Source organism: Strigops habroptila, chromosome 3, assembly GCF_004027225.2.
Source record: "Strigops habroptila isolate Jane chromosome 3, bStrHab1.2.pri, whole genome shotgun sequence".
Classification (NCBI taxonomy): domain Eukaryota; kingdom Metazoa; phylum Chordata; class Aves; order Psittaciformes; family Psittacidae; genus Strigops; species Strigops habroptila.
This window is the reverse complement of record NC_044279.2, coordinates 82,541,518-82,558,054: the sequence shown is the minus strand read 5'-3', so window position 1 is coordinate 82,558,054 and position 16,537 is coordinate 82,541,518. Positions and strand designations below refer to the sequence as shown.

Genomic DNA, 16,537 nt, shown 5'->3' with positions numbered 1-16,537 from the left:
CCCTCTGTTGCATGTGAGACCTTGCCTCTCTTTAGAGAACAGTAAATAATGTAGCACTTAAACAATTACTTTAAAATATTGATTTCAGGAAGAGCAGGAATGGCAAAATGGCTTGCTTCGCCTTCAGAAAAACCTTTTTTTGTGTTCTGGGTTTTCAAACAACATAGTTGGTCCTCAAAGCCCCACTCAGTTGTTATTGCACCCCATCCTCAGTGAGACATTGCAGGCATTTGGAGACTGGGATAGGAGGTACCAATGTTCTGTCCTGGCTTTGTGGCCTTCTGTTGGGTTGGCAGATGTAGTTGCTTTTGCTGCAGGAATGCTGTCATCGTGGCTGCATGCATGTAACATGCCCAAGCAATAAATAATTGGTAATTGAAACATAGCCTGGATTGTTTGCTTTACTTGCATTTGAATATCTGACCCTTCATTTCCCTATGCTGTGGGGTGCGTAACACCACATCATAACAAAGCCTGGAGTGACCTGACATGGGGTATCTGAACATGTGAATGGCTTGGCTGAAGTGGAGGCAGTCAGCCTGGGAAGCGCAGAGAGCATCTTTGCTTCTGACTTACGACCCAGGAGCCGCCGAGTGTCAGGGACAAGCACCTGGCTCCAGTGCTTATTTCGTTAATGGCTGCGTCAGGTTACGACTTGTGTCCCCTTCTGTGGTATATGGTATGCCTGAGAGAAGTAAGTGCTGCAAATAAGTTTCTGAAGTTACTTTCTGTATGCTGTTCTGGTGTTTATTCATCTGTTTCTGTGAGCATGCAGAGAGACACAATTTGTCAGCCACACGTGTTTACTGATAGGCTAATAATGCTGTTTTCCACGTCGCTGGGTTTTCATGAATATTCTACCCAGGTACTGGTGGACACCTAGCACAAATGGATAAACCGTACTGCATGTCTGCTAAAAGCAGCATTTGCAGCTCTCTCATTAGAACAAGCCATTTCTTTTCAGTGGCAGCATCATCTGGACTCTGCTGAAAAGTTAGATGTAACCACAGTAGGTACCACATTTCCAGACAATGCCTTATTGTCTGCACAGGCTGGATTTAGAGACCTTGCATACCTAGTTAGAATCAAGATTAAATTACCAGCCTTTTTGGCATTTTTATGTAAAATGTTCTTTATTATGGTCTTCTCATAGCTAAAGCATGAGTCATTTGCAAGCCGTAATAGATTTTGGCTATGCTGCATGATGAAGTGTTCTGGATGCAGTGAAACATTTAATCAAGACTCCAGGCAGTGCAACTCCCAATAGTCACCTTTAAAACAAAAAAGGGGAGTGGGCAAGGGCAGGAGGGAGAGAAAAAAGAAGTAAGTTATGGCACCTTTGCAGCACTAAGGTGAATATTTGTTTGAGACAACACAAGAAAGTAACATCTTTTTAAATAATGATAAAAGCAGATTATGCTTGATTTAGCTTAGATATAAGGAAGAAACTCTTCCCTGTGAGGGTGCTGAGGCGCTGGCACAGGGTGCCCAGAGAAGCTGTGGCTGCCCCATCCCTGGCAGTGCTCAAGGCCAGGTTGGACACAGGGGCTTGGAGCAACCTGATCTAGTGGAAGGTGTCCCTGCCTGTGGCAGGAGGTTGGAACTGGATGAGCTTTAAAGGTCTTTTCCAACTTTCCAGCTGCTTAAAGGTCTCTTCCAACCGTTCTAGGCTAGTGTCAGTTAAACCACTGTGTTTTTGAAAGCACTCTGATCTCCTAGCATTTTTTAGAAAATATGATGCTTTGTACAAGTGAGTTGTTTGCAAAATGTTGAATTGCCTCACTAAACTGTACTTTACACTATGATTTTAACTTCAGGAAAGTTACGCGGTGTTAAAATACTGGAATTAGAGCCCACAGATTAAAATTACTGGGAAATTCCAGCATTACATATAAATCTTATTAATCATCTTTCCATGCATATGGAGTTTTAATGGAGAAAATGAAACACATTGACAAAATGCATTCATCCCTAAGTTTCCAACCAATTTCAAGCTTGTTATCAGTAGTAATTCCTGATTTTGTGAGGGGAAAAAGAAATATTGCTATAATCCCTCTTCTAGATGGGCTTAAACTGTTGTCTTTTGCTGGGTCGATATTTGATCTGCACTGGGGGGATTGGAGTGGGCAGTGTAGCACAGCACAGCTTTCACATCCTTTTTTCGTTAAATTACTCTTGAGCTCAGATATCAAAATTAAGTCTTATGACCTGGTCTCCTTCTGTGGAGAGATCCTAAATGTCTAAGGGTACAGCTGACACATCTGTATATTGCCTATGTGCTTGTCCTTGTCACCTAAAATTAGGGACTTTGCCTGTGATGTACTAGAAGGAGTTTGGGTTATATTCTCTACACTGATTTTTTTTCAAAGGTGTTACCCCAAAACTCAAAGATCAAGTGACTGGTGCTGCCTCTGGACATTCAAACTTGCCTTTTTTTTTTTTCCAAACAATGCCTTTTTACAGTTTTTTGATAACGTTTTCTCCCCAGCTGCAATCTTCCCACTGTTAATAGCGGGATTCTTAACAACTTTGTATTTCTATATAACAGGTTTGCTGGCCTGCAGCATGATAGACTAATGTGATTTTTATTGTACTAGCATGCACTGGGATTGTTTGCCTCCTGGAAAATGGGATATTCAGATGCCTCATTCAACCTTTCTAAGCAAAAAGAGAGCAAAAGCTATTGCCTTGTCCCAGGACATTTCTTTGTAAATGGGGTTTACATCTTGTGGAGATTGTAAATATGTATGTCCTGTAGTTCAGGTGTTCCACCTTCCTGAGCTCTGCTATTATTGGTTATTCAAGTAATTCTAAAATTTAAGTGTTTATTTTTCATCCCCATGCGTACTGTTTCCCAGTATTTTATTAGAGCAAGGTGAGAAACTGGTTCAGGATAGCCTATGGGTTTTTAGCATTATTAGAAACATTATTTTAGAGATATTCTAGGAATATCAAGATATAGATATATATATATATATATATATATAGATATATATAAAGTATTTGTCTTCTTTTCTTTCTGGAAATGCATTTTTGCTTGCTTGCACTCCGGATACTTAATCTTTCTGTTCCCTTGCCTTCACAGTTTGCAGGACCAGTGCATGCGTGATTCTTCGATTCTATAGTATAACTATAACTTCACTGGTGTGAGTAGCCAGTATGATTACTCACATCGGTAAAGAAGGAATCTACACATACGTGTGTGTTTCCCAGCATTAACAAAGCATTGTTTGCTGGATGAACAGAAAGGCCAAAGTGGTGGAGGCAGGAGAAAAATGACAAGTGTTGGCCAGGTTCTTCAGTTAGTTACATGGATGTGATAAATTAATAGTTGAATTTTTCTCTTTTATCAACATAAATGATATTATTTAGACTGTTTACCAAGAGATGGGGAATACAATCCTTTCACTTTGATTCTGTTAAAATTGATAACACACTGCCACAGTCTCCAGCAAAGAATAAGCTCCTGTAAGTTGTTTTCTTTTAATATGAAGGATCATATAATGACTTAAGCATAAACAAAAGTCTTCAGGGCAACATGTGCCAATGCTGCCTGTAGACTATTAGGTGGTATCTCAAGAGAGGCAGTGAACATCACGGCAGTGAGCAAAGGGAAGAAGAATGACTCAACAACGTATAAATTAAAAGAAAAGCTGTCGCCTTTCCACGCTGTTTGATGTTTAATCAAATAACTGTAGCGTTTGAAGAAGTATTGAACACATGAGACATCTGGGAGCTCCTTTCTTCTTAGGTCGTATTCTATCTATAGATCTGTGATAGAGCATGTAATGCGGATAGGGTTGCTACAAGCAAGAATTAGTGTGTGTGTTTTGGGGCTGCCGGTGAAACTTGCTGCTGCCACGTGAGCTCATTCAGGTTTTCTGTGGCATCTTTTTTTTGACTCTCATTTTCTTTTGGTAGGTGTAAGAGTTTGAGAAAAGTATTCTGTCTATAAACCTTCCTCACCTTGAAATAAAAGAAAAATAAATGTTAATAGGTGTAATAAGCCAGAGGGATAGGTTCTGGCCAAACGAGCCCATTGGTTTATAGAAGGTGTTATGATTGGATAGACTTTGGCACATTGCCTTCCAGTGCAATGTTTTATTTTACATACCTTTCTAGCTCATAAACTCAGTAAGATTGGTCACTAAAATAATTTCTTGTTCCAGAATAAAACTCTAATATTAAGCTTTTTATGTTGAGCATGGAATTTGTCTAGTCTGTTCAGTAATAATTGTCTGGGGTATTAGTATTTTTGAAGTGGATTGGTTCTTTTCTAAGAAATGAAACTATCTTTTAACAACTGTATCTTAATTCAACAAATTATTTTGACTGAGTATAAGAATTGATTATTCAAATGCAAACTCATATTCATTTTGGCTAACCATAAAAAAAAAAATAAAAAAAAAAAATCTTTTTTTCTTGATTTCCATCATAATTAAGTTTCTCCTCCTCCCCCTCCCCCGAATACATGTTTTCAGAACTGAGTACAAAGTGTGAAGCTATTGAAGACTTTGCACTGCAGCATCGCTCTTTGTAAAGAGTCTCTTTCACATATAGTCTTCATAAATGCCATCAGTTACTTCAAAGAGGGTGTTTTCTACTTTCTTCAAAGTAAAGACAACATTTTGAAACAACAGTGAGTTGCCCAGTGACTTCTTGTGTTCAGGTTCATACTTAGATAGATACTGTATGCTTTATGATGTGAGGTCCTGGTTTATGGTGTGATTCCTGGTATCTTTTAAGACCTGAGGTTTGTCTGAATGGAGAAAAGAACTTGTATTTTTCTTACATCTACATTTAAAGTAAATTAAGGCAAAACTGTTTGATGTGCATGCTGCCCTGCCTCAATCTGTTCTGAATTTGTTTATGGAGAAAAAACACAAGAGGCTAATTTGGGCAGCAAATAAGAATCTTAAAAAGATCAAGGTAATTAATACTTCCTCTGTTTTACCAATCTTCATGACAGCAGGCTGAGCAATGAAATTCTTGCAGATGAGGATGGGTTGATTATCCGTGGCTCTGGCAGGCACATGATAGTTTTGTGAGAACAAGAAATTGGATTCAGACATGGGGAAATCTGTAGTATTGTTTGACTTGCTACTTTTGCTAATCTCGGTGGTTTATTGTATGTCTGTATTTTTGCATCTTAGTTTAATAGAGGTTGAAACAAACATAAACACACAAATAAAAACCTAATGTAAAGATAGTTTGCATAGAAATTGATCTGGAAAATGATTGTGTTTACGTAGTAAATAAGCAACATGTATTTTTCTGCAGAACTTTAATTTTCAGTCTTTTTTTTAGACACATTAAATGTGAGGGAAAAGCATTATATTAGAACATGTACAAAAGTAGAGTGATTTTGTGGAGATTTACACACACACGCACATGGATAGAACAAAGCTTTCTGGTTTTTGGGTTGTTTTTTTTCTCATTTCCCCTTGAACAAATAAGGCAAGGCAATATTTTGAATTTATTCATCAGTTTTCCATCGCAGTCTTAACAGATCTAGAAGTGTCTGTGATTATGTTGCATGGCTTCTGCAGAAATTCAAGGCTCTTCGAGGGAGCAAAGCCCTCATCAGTGCCTGGACCACCAGAGAGTCACACCGAGTGATGGTTTTGAGGTCAGGCAAGAATATTGCCTGTGTTGGATGGGTTTGGAGAAGGGGGTGGTGATTATCACTTTCCATGTAGCCTGGGCATGTTGCTTCCTAGAGTTGTACAGATGTTATCACCTAATGGTTCCTTCCTGCTCTAGGGACCAAGGTTTGGACAAATCCCTTAAGCACCCTGTTTTTATTTCTGTGGCATATTTCAGGTTTTCAGGCCTTTGGTTTCCTAGATATTTGTTCTTGTATACTTGCTGTTGTCACTGGTGGGCGTTTTGCCATTGGTGCAAGCTGAGAGCACAGCACATGTTCTATAGACACTTCTGAGCACAATGCCCGTGGTACAGACGGCCGCTAGTACTGCCACGACCACCTTGTCTTGCCTTCATTAGGCTTGAGGCAGAACTGCACATAATTATTAATTGGTAGCATATGGTATTAATCAAACCATGTGTTTCAAGAATACGAATGACACAGATCATTATCTTTATGCAAAGGTAATGTTGGATTAGAAAGATAGAGGCAGTGAATTGGGGAGAGATTTATCTTAGATGTTTGATTAAAGCTCTGTGTATTTTTGTTTTCCTCCTCAGTAAAGATGTGATAAGACATGTTGAAATCTTCCAGTGTCCCATGGCAATGAAAGACTCCATGGTTGTTGTGTGAACTTCTGCTTGGGGTTGGAGCTTCTGAAGTAATTTCAAAGTGAAATTAATTTCTGAGCTCCTGAATAGAAGACTGAACATTCAATTTACACTTGAACTCGTTCAGGGTGTATATTTTCTTAAATGAGGCCTCTGGCATGAAACTTAATGGATACTTTTGTTTTAGGGAAAATGTGAAGATTTTTCTCAAATCCTTCTCAGAGATGTATTACTTGAGTGAAATTTCTGCAAATGGGCACATCCCAGGATCTTATTCCTTAGGTTTGCAATAGTCTATAAGCTGAAGTAATAACAGAAGTAAAAAGATAGCTTTACACAGGGAAGCCAGTTAGACTTAGCCAGCAGTGAATTATGAAGGCATATGCATTATCTATGCTCTGTGGACAAATAGTAAATCATGGTATGAATGCTTGCTAAAAATATTGTGGTCTCGTTCTAAAAATTTCTCTCTTATTTGAGAATTTCTTATTTTTCCACCATCTAAAGCACGTCTTCAGTATAAAATACAGTTGGCTTTTTTAACTTGTGAGCTGATTTTTCAGGATAAAATTACTTCCTCTTTTATTCTTTTCTCTCTTTTCTCCGCCTCCCCCCTCCCCAGTTCTCTGGAATCTGGCTGTATAATTAATTTATTTTGTCCCGCAGCCCTTAGCCATCTGTATTATTGGATTCTGACTATTTTACATTGTGTAAGCTGTAGGCAAGGCACAGCTCCTAACCTGAACCCCCCAAAAGTTGTCATATATTTTTCATATGATTTTTACAAAGGGCAATCTCTTATCCTGAAAATGGGTTCCTGTGGTGAAATGTCACCTGCATCTGAAACATTAGCTGTGCATGACATATGTGATATGTATAAATAAATTGCAGAGCTATGCAGCTGCATTACCTTGACACCATATCTGGGGAATGCTATACTTTGAGAAGAAGAGCACACACAGTTTGCTGTGCCAGCTCATGGGGCAGGACCCACCTGGCAAAATCCTTCCTCTGTCATTTCTACTGCATCTCTCCCATTTCTGTGATTGTCACTCAGATGTAGTGACATGAAAACTCTTTTTTTCTCTGAGAGTTTGTGTCTGGTTGGTTAATTCGAGCTTGTGATGCTCTGGTCAGCACTGCTTGGGCTTCTGTTGTCAGGGATTTGAATTTAACAATAAGACCTTCTGGGTTAATCTGTCTCAAGCTATGAAGTGTTTTGTGTATCATTTGTGAACGGTCAAAAGAATTAGAGATGGTATAAATAAATAATGGTCTTCTATAAAAGGCCATGTAAGGCTTATAGGATCAGTGTTTTGTCTGCACTTCCAGCAGATATATCTGTATTATTAATGTAATATTTCCTCTGTTTTTAAAGACACTTCAGTTCCCTTTAGTGCTGTGGGAAAGTTCTGGCAGGCTGACCATAACAGTAACCTACTGTGGGCATAAATACTGAACACAAACTGAAAAAAAAGAAAGTAAACAAGCTAACTTACTCGAGGTGACTGAGGATGGCTTAGATTCCTGGGTGGAAGGTGTCTCCCTGTGTGGTGTATGCACTGATCGGTGTAGCCGTAAGGTGTTCACGACAGTCCACGTCTCTCCACCCTCTGAAGACCTCCTGTTGGAGCAAAAATGTTTATCAGGGAAACAGCTGAGCTCCTTGCAGCCTTCTCTGCATTAGAAACATCCTCTGAGGCAGAAGAGATGGGTGTGCCATGATCAAATATACTCTCAGAGTATTTATAGATCTGCAGCAATTTATATTTTCGGGGTATTTAGTGAAGGAGAATAGCATGCACACCAAATCTGTCCATCACAAAGTCTAGCACTGGTGGAAATGTTAGGCTTTCCAAACCAGTTGGCTTTGGGAGGGGGACAAAAAGATGGCGCATCCTTCAGGATGTGGTCTCAGGAAGCCCAAGGAGGACCAATGGCCCTAGGGTGCAGCCAGTGAGAGCTCGGGGAAAGATACAGCAAGTGAGCCTGGGTGACTCAGTTGTTCTGCAAGGACAGCCAAGCCTCTGTCACCAAACTGCTTATCTTTGGGATCGTCCTGTTGATCAAGTCAGAATGGCTTGCCAATTGGTGGTCTGTATGAAGACAGCATGGAAAAAAGAAAAATTATGACAGGTGACTAGAAATAGTAAAAATTATAGACTTCAGATCACCCGAAATGTCTGTGTTGATTATATCCAGAGCAGTCTAATCCATATATTTTCAATGAAGCGCCGGGAGATCCCTTGTGCATAATGGCATGGTAGGTACTGTAGTATACATAACATTTTGTCTGTCAATCTAGGTATCTTCCTGAAGTCATCCATACCTCTCCCTACTTTCCTGTGCAACAGCCTTAACTACCTTTCTCTCTTCCTTGATGAGCAATAAAGATGGACTTCCTTCAGCTCCTCAGTTTTCTCATTAGGTCTTCAGACTTTGGTGGCCATTTAATACTTTAGGTCCAAAACAAGCCTTCTTTTTGAGTGATAAATGTAAGCCAGCTGTGTCCTCTCTTTCTTTCTTTCTTTTTTGCAATATTACGTGCCATGCCCAGCACCAAAGCAAAACCGAGCTTTTTGAATTTGCATCAGCAGGGCAGCAATCTTGCTTATGAAAAACTAGGAATAAAGAACACACAACAACTTTTCAGGAACTATCACTACTGTTTGGAAAAGAATACAAATGTTGTGCATGAAAAGAACTTTTGTTTAGGTGTGCATGGGCAAGGAGGGTAGATGCTACTGGGTGCTTCTAAAGTAACGTTTCTGCTTTCATTTAGAGGAGAGCTTTGAGAGAGATAAAAAGTGATTATGATTATTTTTTTTTTAAGCCTAAAGTGCTAGGGTGTTTTTTCCTCTCTCAGAATGGGGGGTTGCCAATATATAAACATTTCAGGGAGAATTTTACACAACCTCATCTTTATGTCAGGCAGCATTTTATGGTTGAATGATCTCCTGCCCTGCGACTTGGCAGCTATCCTCCAGGGGCTGACTTTGAGGATTACAGTGACAGTCTATCAGTGGATCTTTTCCAATATAAACTAGACTAGGACAATTTAAAATCAGTTGCTATCATCAAGTCAAATTAACTTTATTTATGTTACAGGCTTTCCTATGCGTGTTTTATAACAACGTGGAATTTTAATAACCGGAGGGACTTTTCCTATTGTTGGTGTGATTTGGGAATGTTCTAATTCATGTGATTAAGAACAATTTACCTGATTTCTTTCAAAATTATGTGATTTGTCACATTCAGGTCCAATCAGTGTTTAATTCACAGTGTTCACACAACTTTTTCTTATTCCTGCTTTTTATAGGTGGAAATAACTCTTCAGGATATCAATGACAACCCACCAGTATTCCCCACAGATATGCTTGATCTCACTGTAGAAGAGAATATAGGAGATGGATCAAAAATATTGCAGCTGACAGCCATGGATGCTGATGAGGTAGGAGCGTGGTTTCATATTTGAGTATCTGTCTTAAAAACGCTATTCTGGAAATGCGTGGTTTTACCTGTTCCGTTGTTGTCTTCATGAGAGCTTGGCCTTGGGAGTCATTGTGGTCATGCTTTGGACTACGTTTGGCCTATTCACAAAACTGTGTTCAGTATCACGGAGTCAAAGAGAGGCAAACACACATGAGCAAGTGAGATAAATACTCTGTTGCTTGTATGTAACAGTGTGCATATCATGAGTTAATGTTTTCCTAACGTCCCTTAATGAGCAGCTCTACTAATGGCAAAAAATCATAGAGTCATGGAATGATTTGGGTTGGAAGGGACCTTAAAGCTCATCCACTTCCAACCCTCTGCCACAGGCAGGGACACCTTCCACTAGACCAGGTTGCTCCAAGCCCCATCCAACCTGGCCTTGAACACTGCCAGGGATGGGGCAGCCACAACTCTCTGGGCAACCTCACAGTAAAGAATTTATTCCTAATGTCTAATCTAAATCTTCCCTCTGTCAGTTTGAAGCCATTCCCCCTCGTCCTATCACTACATGCCCTTGTAAAAATACCCCATGTTTTCTTTGTAGATGATCTTGTTGTTTTCAGTCTCATCATACACCATACCCAATGACTTCGTGAGGGTGCTGGACTGCCCAGCTTGGGATAAAGATATATTGACATTCAGTTTAAGGCCACAGCTTGAGATCTGAACTAGCTTTGAAGCAGGGCTGCTGTATTTGAGCCCAATTTCAAGGGGTGTAATAAAATTAATACCAGAGGAGCCTTGGAGAACAAGAAAGCTTTTGATAATGCCTGCTCACCCTTGTCTAGAACTATTTAATATCAATATTATCCTTTCCTAAAGAAGGATTTATTTCACTAAAAAGAAGGGGAAAGAAATAATGCTAAAATATGTGCTCTGTACATGAACCTATTTGCAAAATAGTTTTGCCTCCTTAGATTCATTACTGTGAGGATGCTGCGACTAAGGAGCTATTAAGAAACTGGCAAAAGCCTTTGAGCAACTGATCTTAAACAGTTGGCCAGTCAGCTTAGTGGGGGGATATTGCAGTCTTGTTGTATGTGTCAGGCAAATATATACACATATAACTTGGGGTATTAATTTCTTTTGGAAAGTAAGTTATGAGAATGTTAATCGTTTCATTCACTTGAACTGATTCTTTCCACTGGGGAAAGGATCCTAAAAAATCAATATGAGCATGCAAAGAAGTTTGCGTTGTCATTAAAATATAGGGTTACACTTGACAACAAGTGATTCTTGCATTCAAATAATAAGGTAATTCAACCTCCTCAAGAGAATTTTTTTTCTGGCCTATTTTGTGTTAGCTTGGTTAGTCATCCTGTGATTGTTAATTTATGTACTTAATCTTACTGCTGCAGAGGGAACCACTAGAACACCCCCAGGAATGGTACCAATGTGATCATGAGCTTTTTGTTCTTGCCTTTGTTTTCTGGTAGCAGCCTGACAGACAAATAAGAAATAGGATTTTGGAAAGGTGCATATCTGTAACAAAAATTCTAGCTGTTTATCTTCAGATTTGGAAGAAATATTGAGCTACCACTCTCTGCTGTGATATGGCAAACAGATACCCAAGACTTTAGCAGTATTATGCTCCAGCCTCTTCTTGACCATTCCTAAACTGCACCTAGTATGTTATCCATTTTGAAGCACTCCATGCAGGGGCAATTGATTTGTTGCCTTAGACAGATATCAGCTGAGCTTTTTATAAAAAGAAATTATTTCAATTTCCCTACCAGAACATTTGTAACTCAAGCCCTTTACAAAGAGTCCAAGGTTTTTTAGCAATGTGCAGTTTAGGGTTGAGATCCTTACCTTTTCTCTCATACAATATTCCTACGACGTTACACTTTTCTGGCTTCCTTCTTTGCACATGCAACCCATATATGCCCCTCAGTAAATCAGCATGCAGCCTTTGCTACATGTACAGATGCTTTCAGAATCCAAGTTTTAGCTTCAAAAGGGTAAATGAGCCATTAAGACTCATGGCTGAGTGGTGTACAAGAACTCTCTTACAAATATTTTAAAATGGTAGTATGAAGGCAGAAAATTTCAAACCCTTGTCTGTCGTAATAGGGACATCGTACAGAGCTGAGGAAACATGTAAAGACATTTTCTAAGTGCTAAGTGGTACTAAAGGATTTAACAATTGCAACAGCTTCTAGCACTTTGCAGCTTTTTTTAAAGTCAGTTGTCAATGGGAAGTTTCTGTTCAGCTTTTTAATAGGTTTTACATGCCTGTATTTTGTTTTGGGTCTCACCAAACTCATGTAAAGTTACTACTTTGATTAAACAACATCACACATGGCTGCATTTTTAGCTGCACTCTCTTGGGAAGATGCTGGCTAGTCAAACAAGAGATGAAGAATGTGGTCACCTCTGGAATCTTAAATTCTCATCAGCTGTTGCTGCTAAGCCGCACAATTGGAGGAAGGCATGTGCCATCCCCAGGTACACCTGAGCACACAGACACTGTGTACGCTGGAGCCCTGTGTGCAGCAGTTCAGGCTGGGCACCTGCAGAAGCTTGTTTTCTTTCTAAATTTCATTTTATCAGTTAGCTCAGACCAACTCTTTGAAACAACACCCCAGAGAAACAGTTTGGCAAGAGGCACTCCCATGAGGTCAGGTAACTAACACTTATCTCCTGTCTCACAAATACAAGTGGGTGTTTATCTCTGTTAATTTGCTTTTTTAGGCAAGAGTGTTTGAAACAGCTGCAGAATTTCTGGTCTCTTTGATCTGTTGCTCACCGCAGAACACCACTGGTGTGCCAGTGGCAGGTTTCAGCTGTGAAATCCGAGGGGAGGGCGCAGTAAATATCTCCTGGCCCTCCAAAATGCATAGTTAGCACATAGGGTATAGGTACACGTATCTGATGCTGGAGGTTATCAAAACTTCAGTTCCCTTAAGCCTTTCTTGGAAAAACACGGGATCTTAGGTCTCTTTCTGTTTTCCCTTAAAGACCGAAGTACTGGCTTTTGGTGGAAATGTTACCCAAGCTGGTGTTGTGTGTTCTAGCGAGCCCCTTGTATCCCCAGGACCACCCCCTGGTTGCCAGAGCCATCTTTAACCACCATGAGTTTCTGCTGACCAGAGGCTGCAGCTCTGGCCATGCTTTGGTGGAGCTGCTGTGTGGCCATCCTTGGTCCTCCCTCCTCGCATCACTTCTCCCTCTCCTCCTCCCTCCATCCCATCTCCAGGGAACGAGAAAGGCAGAGCTGATCCCACTGGCAGGAGCAAGATGTATCTGGGTAACCTCGTCATTTCATGTCTCATAAATAAAAACTGTGTGCGCATGTGTCATTACTGGAGATCTGAAACAGGGACTGGGCAGGAAAGTTATTTGTTAAAGGAAACTGTTCTGACAAATATTCACCAAGTGCAGTTACCGGAATGATTCTTGTCTTACAGAAAATTATGATGTGGTTTTCCTGGCAAATATCTTGATTTGACCACTTCTGTTTTTACTTAGGGAGCCAATGCTCTCGTCACATACACTATTATCAGTGGTGCAGATGATAGCTTCCACATCGACCCTGAGTCAGGAGACCTGATAGCCACCAAGCGCCTGGACCGGGAGCGCCGCTCCAAGTACTCCTTGCTGGTTCGTGCTGATGATGGCCTGCAGTCCTCAGACATGAGAATAAACATCACTGTTAGCGATGTTAATGACCATATCCCCAAGTTCTCCAAGCCAGTGTATTCCTTCGACATCCCAGAAGATGCCACTCCAGGTAAACAGGAAATGACCCTAAAATAGACTGAAATTTTCTTTTTGTCAGTCTACAGGGGTTTGAATGGGAAGGGGTAGTGGACCTGTCTGGCTTGGCCAGGAGACAGAAGATGCTGAAGGCATTAGATGGAGCAGAGAAACAGAGGGAATCACATCATGCTGTTTGCTAAGAAATCTGTATCACTAGTGGATTCAAATTTATTTTCAATGGGAAATGGAGAAATGATCACCACTCAAATAAATCCTAGGTGCAGAATAGCAATTATACCTGTATCCCAGTGGAAGTCTCTGAGTGCAACTATTTTAAAAAATAGCAAACAGAAAAGTAGGAGGAAGAACAACTTACAGGATACGAACAGTATAATCTGTCATGAAGATGTAATGGTGATGCTAATACTGATTTAGGGAGCCATATTCAGTGAAGGTGACTTACAGTACTTAATTCATCAAGTGTAGGATCAGAAAATGGGTGACCACTGAGCAGCCAGTAATACACTGATTCCTTAAGAATAATCTCTACATGACCTCAGCTACTAACCCTAGCATCATATCTCCTTGATCTTATCTCCGACTCCTGTTTTTGACGTTTTCTTTTTGTAGAAAATCTAACTTTTACGTAATCAATTGTGGTTTCTAAACATGATCACCAACCTCTTAAGTTGTTGTTTTCTCCTTGTAAATCTTGTTTTGTATCCAAGAGTGTTTTGATATTTAAAAGTTAGTTTATAAGCTAGAAAATATTTAGACCACAAAAGAGTTTTTGAAAGCTGTGCTGTATGTCTCCAGAAATTAATATAGAAAGTTTCCAGTGTTTTATACAGACTGCTAATATAAAAGCAGCATCTGCCAGTATTAGTAACTGAAACATCTTGGAAGCTTGTTCTAAAACGTGAATAAACAAAGGAGATACACATGACATGGTTATAGCTTTCAACCTTTTAGTAGGGCTTTGACTTATAAGCATGGGAGGCTCAGCTTGGGACAACCAAGATTACCCCCATGCCTCCCAACTTTTGCACTCTGTCCCACAGTCACAGTCCCAAAATTCAGTGGTGTTTTGCATTAAAAGATTACAGTACGATCAGCTGTGCCTCAGGAATCTGATCTGATAGTAATTGAGACATCTGTGTAGCACAGGCTGGCTTGGTTGCTGATCCCCAGCTATGCTCTCCTCTCTTGTCGCTCAGAGTCTTGAGGCTCTGTCTGTTTTAGCAGGAAGAACCCTGGAAATGGCAAGCATAATTCCCCCCACATTAAGATGAGGCTTCTCTCTGTGATCATTTATGGGGTGTCCTAACCCAGCTCAGTGGTGATAGCTGCTGAAGGAAGAAACAATCTGATTTTGTACTTTTGAGTGCTGCAGCTTCTCCTGTTTCCTTTCAGGGCTCTGATCTCTATCCCAGAAAAGAATCCCTGTTCCCCTTGAAGCCTGGCAGCTGTGATTGGGAATTGTGCCTTCCTTGGGCTTGTTGTACCTCTGCTGTGTACCTCACTGTAATCAAAATCACTGGAGGGCTGATAATCTGCCTGGCTTTGGGGCAGCCCTCTTCACCAATTAACATGCAATCACACGGAAGCATAGAATGATTTGGCCTGGAAGGGAGCTTAAAGCTCATCCACTTCCAACCCCCTGCCACAGGCAGGGACACCTTCCGCTAGACCAGGTTGCTCAAAGCCCCATCCAACCTGGCCTTGAACACTGCCAGGGATGGGGCAGCCACAGCTTCACAGCAATCAGAATTGTTAGAGCATGAAGTGATCAAATGGATGTAAAAGATACCAGCATATTCAACTGGGGTAAAGGAAATTGTGGCACTCTTCTTCATCCTGATGATAAGCAGCTTTCATTGTCACGTTGCTTGAAAATGGTTAACTGTGCTACAAGTTATTCATCTGGTTCTGTGGAAAAGAAATGAAATTATTTATTTTCTTGGAAATGAGCTGATCTTAATTATAATTACTGTTTGAAATAGTAGAGAGTGACATTTCCAAACTTTAGTAAGATAGTTCAGTCATGTGAACGCAGCTATGCAGAAATGAAAACAATGGCACAAATTCACAAGGAGTTGAATTTCAGAAAGCGGTGAGGACAGGACTCCTATAAGGTTTCTAGTTTTCTAACCACAGTTACCCTGCAAAGGCACTTTTTCAAAAGTGGATTTGGGAAATTTGATATGTACTGACATTTCAGTTTCTGCATTTAGAAAGAAATATAGAATCATAGAATAGTTAGGGTTGCAAAGGACCTTAAGATCATTCAGTTTCAACCCCCCTGCCATGGACGGGGTGCCTCACCCTAGACCATGTCGTCCAAGGCTCTGTCCAACCTGGCCTTGAACACTGCCAGGGATGGACCATTCACCACTTCGTTGGGCAACCCATTCCAGTGCCTCACCACCCTCACAGTAAAGAACTTCTTCCTTATATCTAATCTAAATTTCCCCTGCTTAAGTTTGAACCCATTACCCCTTGTCCTACCACTACAGTCCCTAAGGAAGAGTCCCTCCCCAGCATCCTTATAGGCCCCCTTCAGATACTGGTAGGCTTCTATGAGGTCTCCACGCAACCTTCTCCTCTTCAGGCTGAACAGCCCCAACTTTCTCAGCCTGTCTTCATATGGGAGGTGCTCCAGCCTCCTTATCATCCTCGTGGCCCTCCTCTGGGCTTGCTCCAACAGCTCCATGTCCTTTTTATGTTGAGAATGCCAGAACTGTACACAGTACTCCAAGTGAGGTCTCACGAGAGCAGAGTAGAGGGGCAGGATCACCTCCTTTGACCTGCTGGTCATGCTTCTTTTGATGCAGCCCAGGATACGGTTGGCTTTCTGGGCTGCAAGTGCACACTGCCGGCTCATGTTCAATTTCTCATCAACCAACACGCCCAAGTCCTTCTCTGCAGGGCTGCTCTGAATCTCTTCTCCACCCACCCTGTAGCTGTGCCTGGGATTGCCCAGAATATCTAGAAGATATTCCCAAAACATCTAGAAGATTTCAGAACTCCTATTTGTCTGTGGGGAGGAGAGGGTCCTCTGAGTCGTAGAAAGAAAATACGT

At 40.8% G+C, this 16,537-nt stretch overlaps 1 protein-coding gene across 1 annotated transcript in view; it reads left to right on the top strand.

Moving 5' to 3' along the window:
- The window catches only part of FAT4 (FAT atypical cadherin 4), a 139,409-nt gene that overhangs the window by 63,079 nt on the left and 59,793 nt on the right, over nt 1-16,537 (top strand). Inside the window, exons 2-3 of the mRNA XM_030480094.1 lie at nt 9,578-9,709; nt 13,225-13,486. Coding sequence (XP_030335954.1) covers nt 9,578-9,709; nt 13,225-13,486 — 394 coding nt within the window. The remainder of the gene's footprint in view (nt 1-9,577; nt 9,710-13,224; nt 13,487-16,537) is intronic.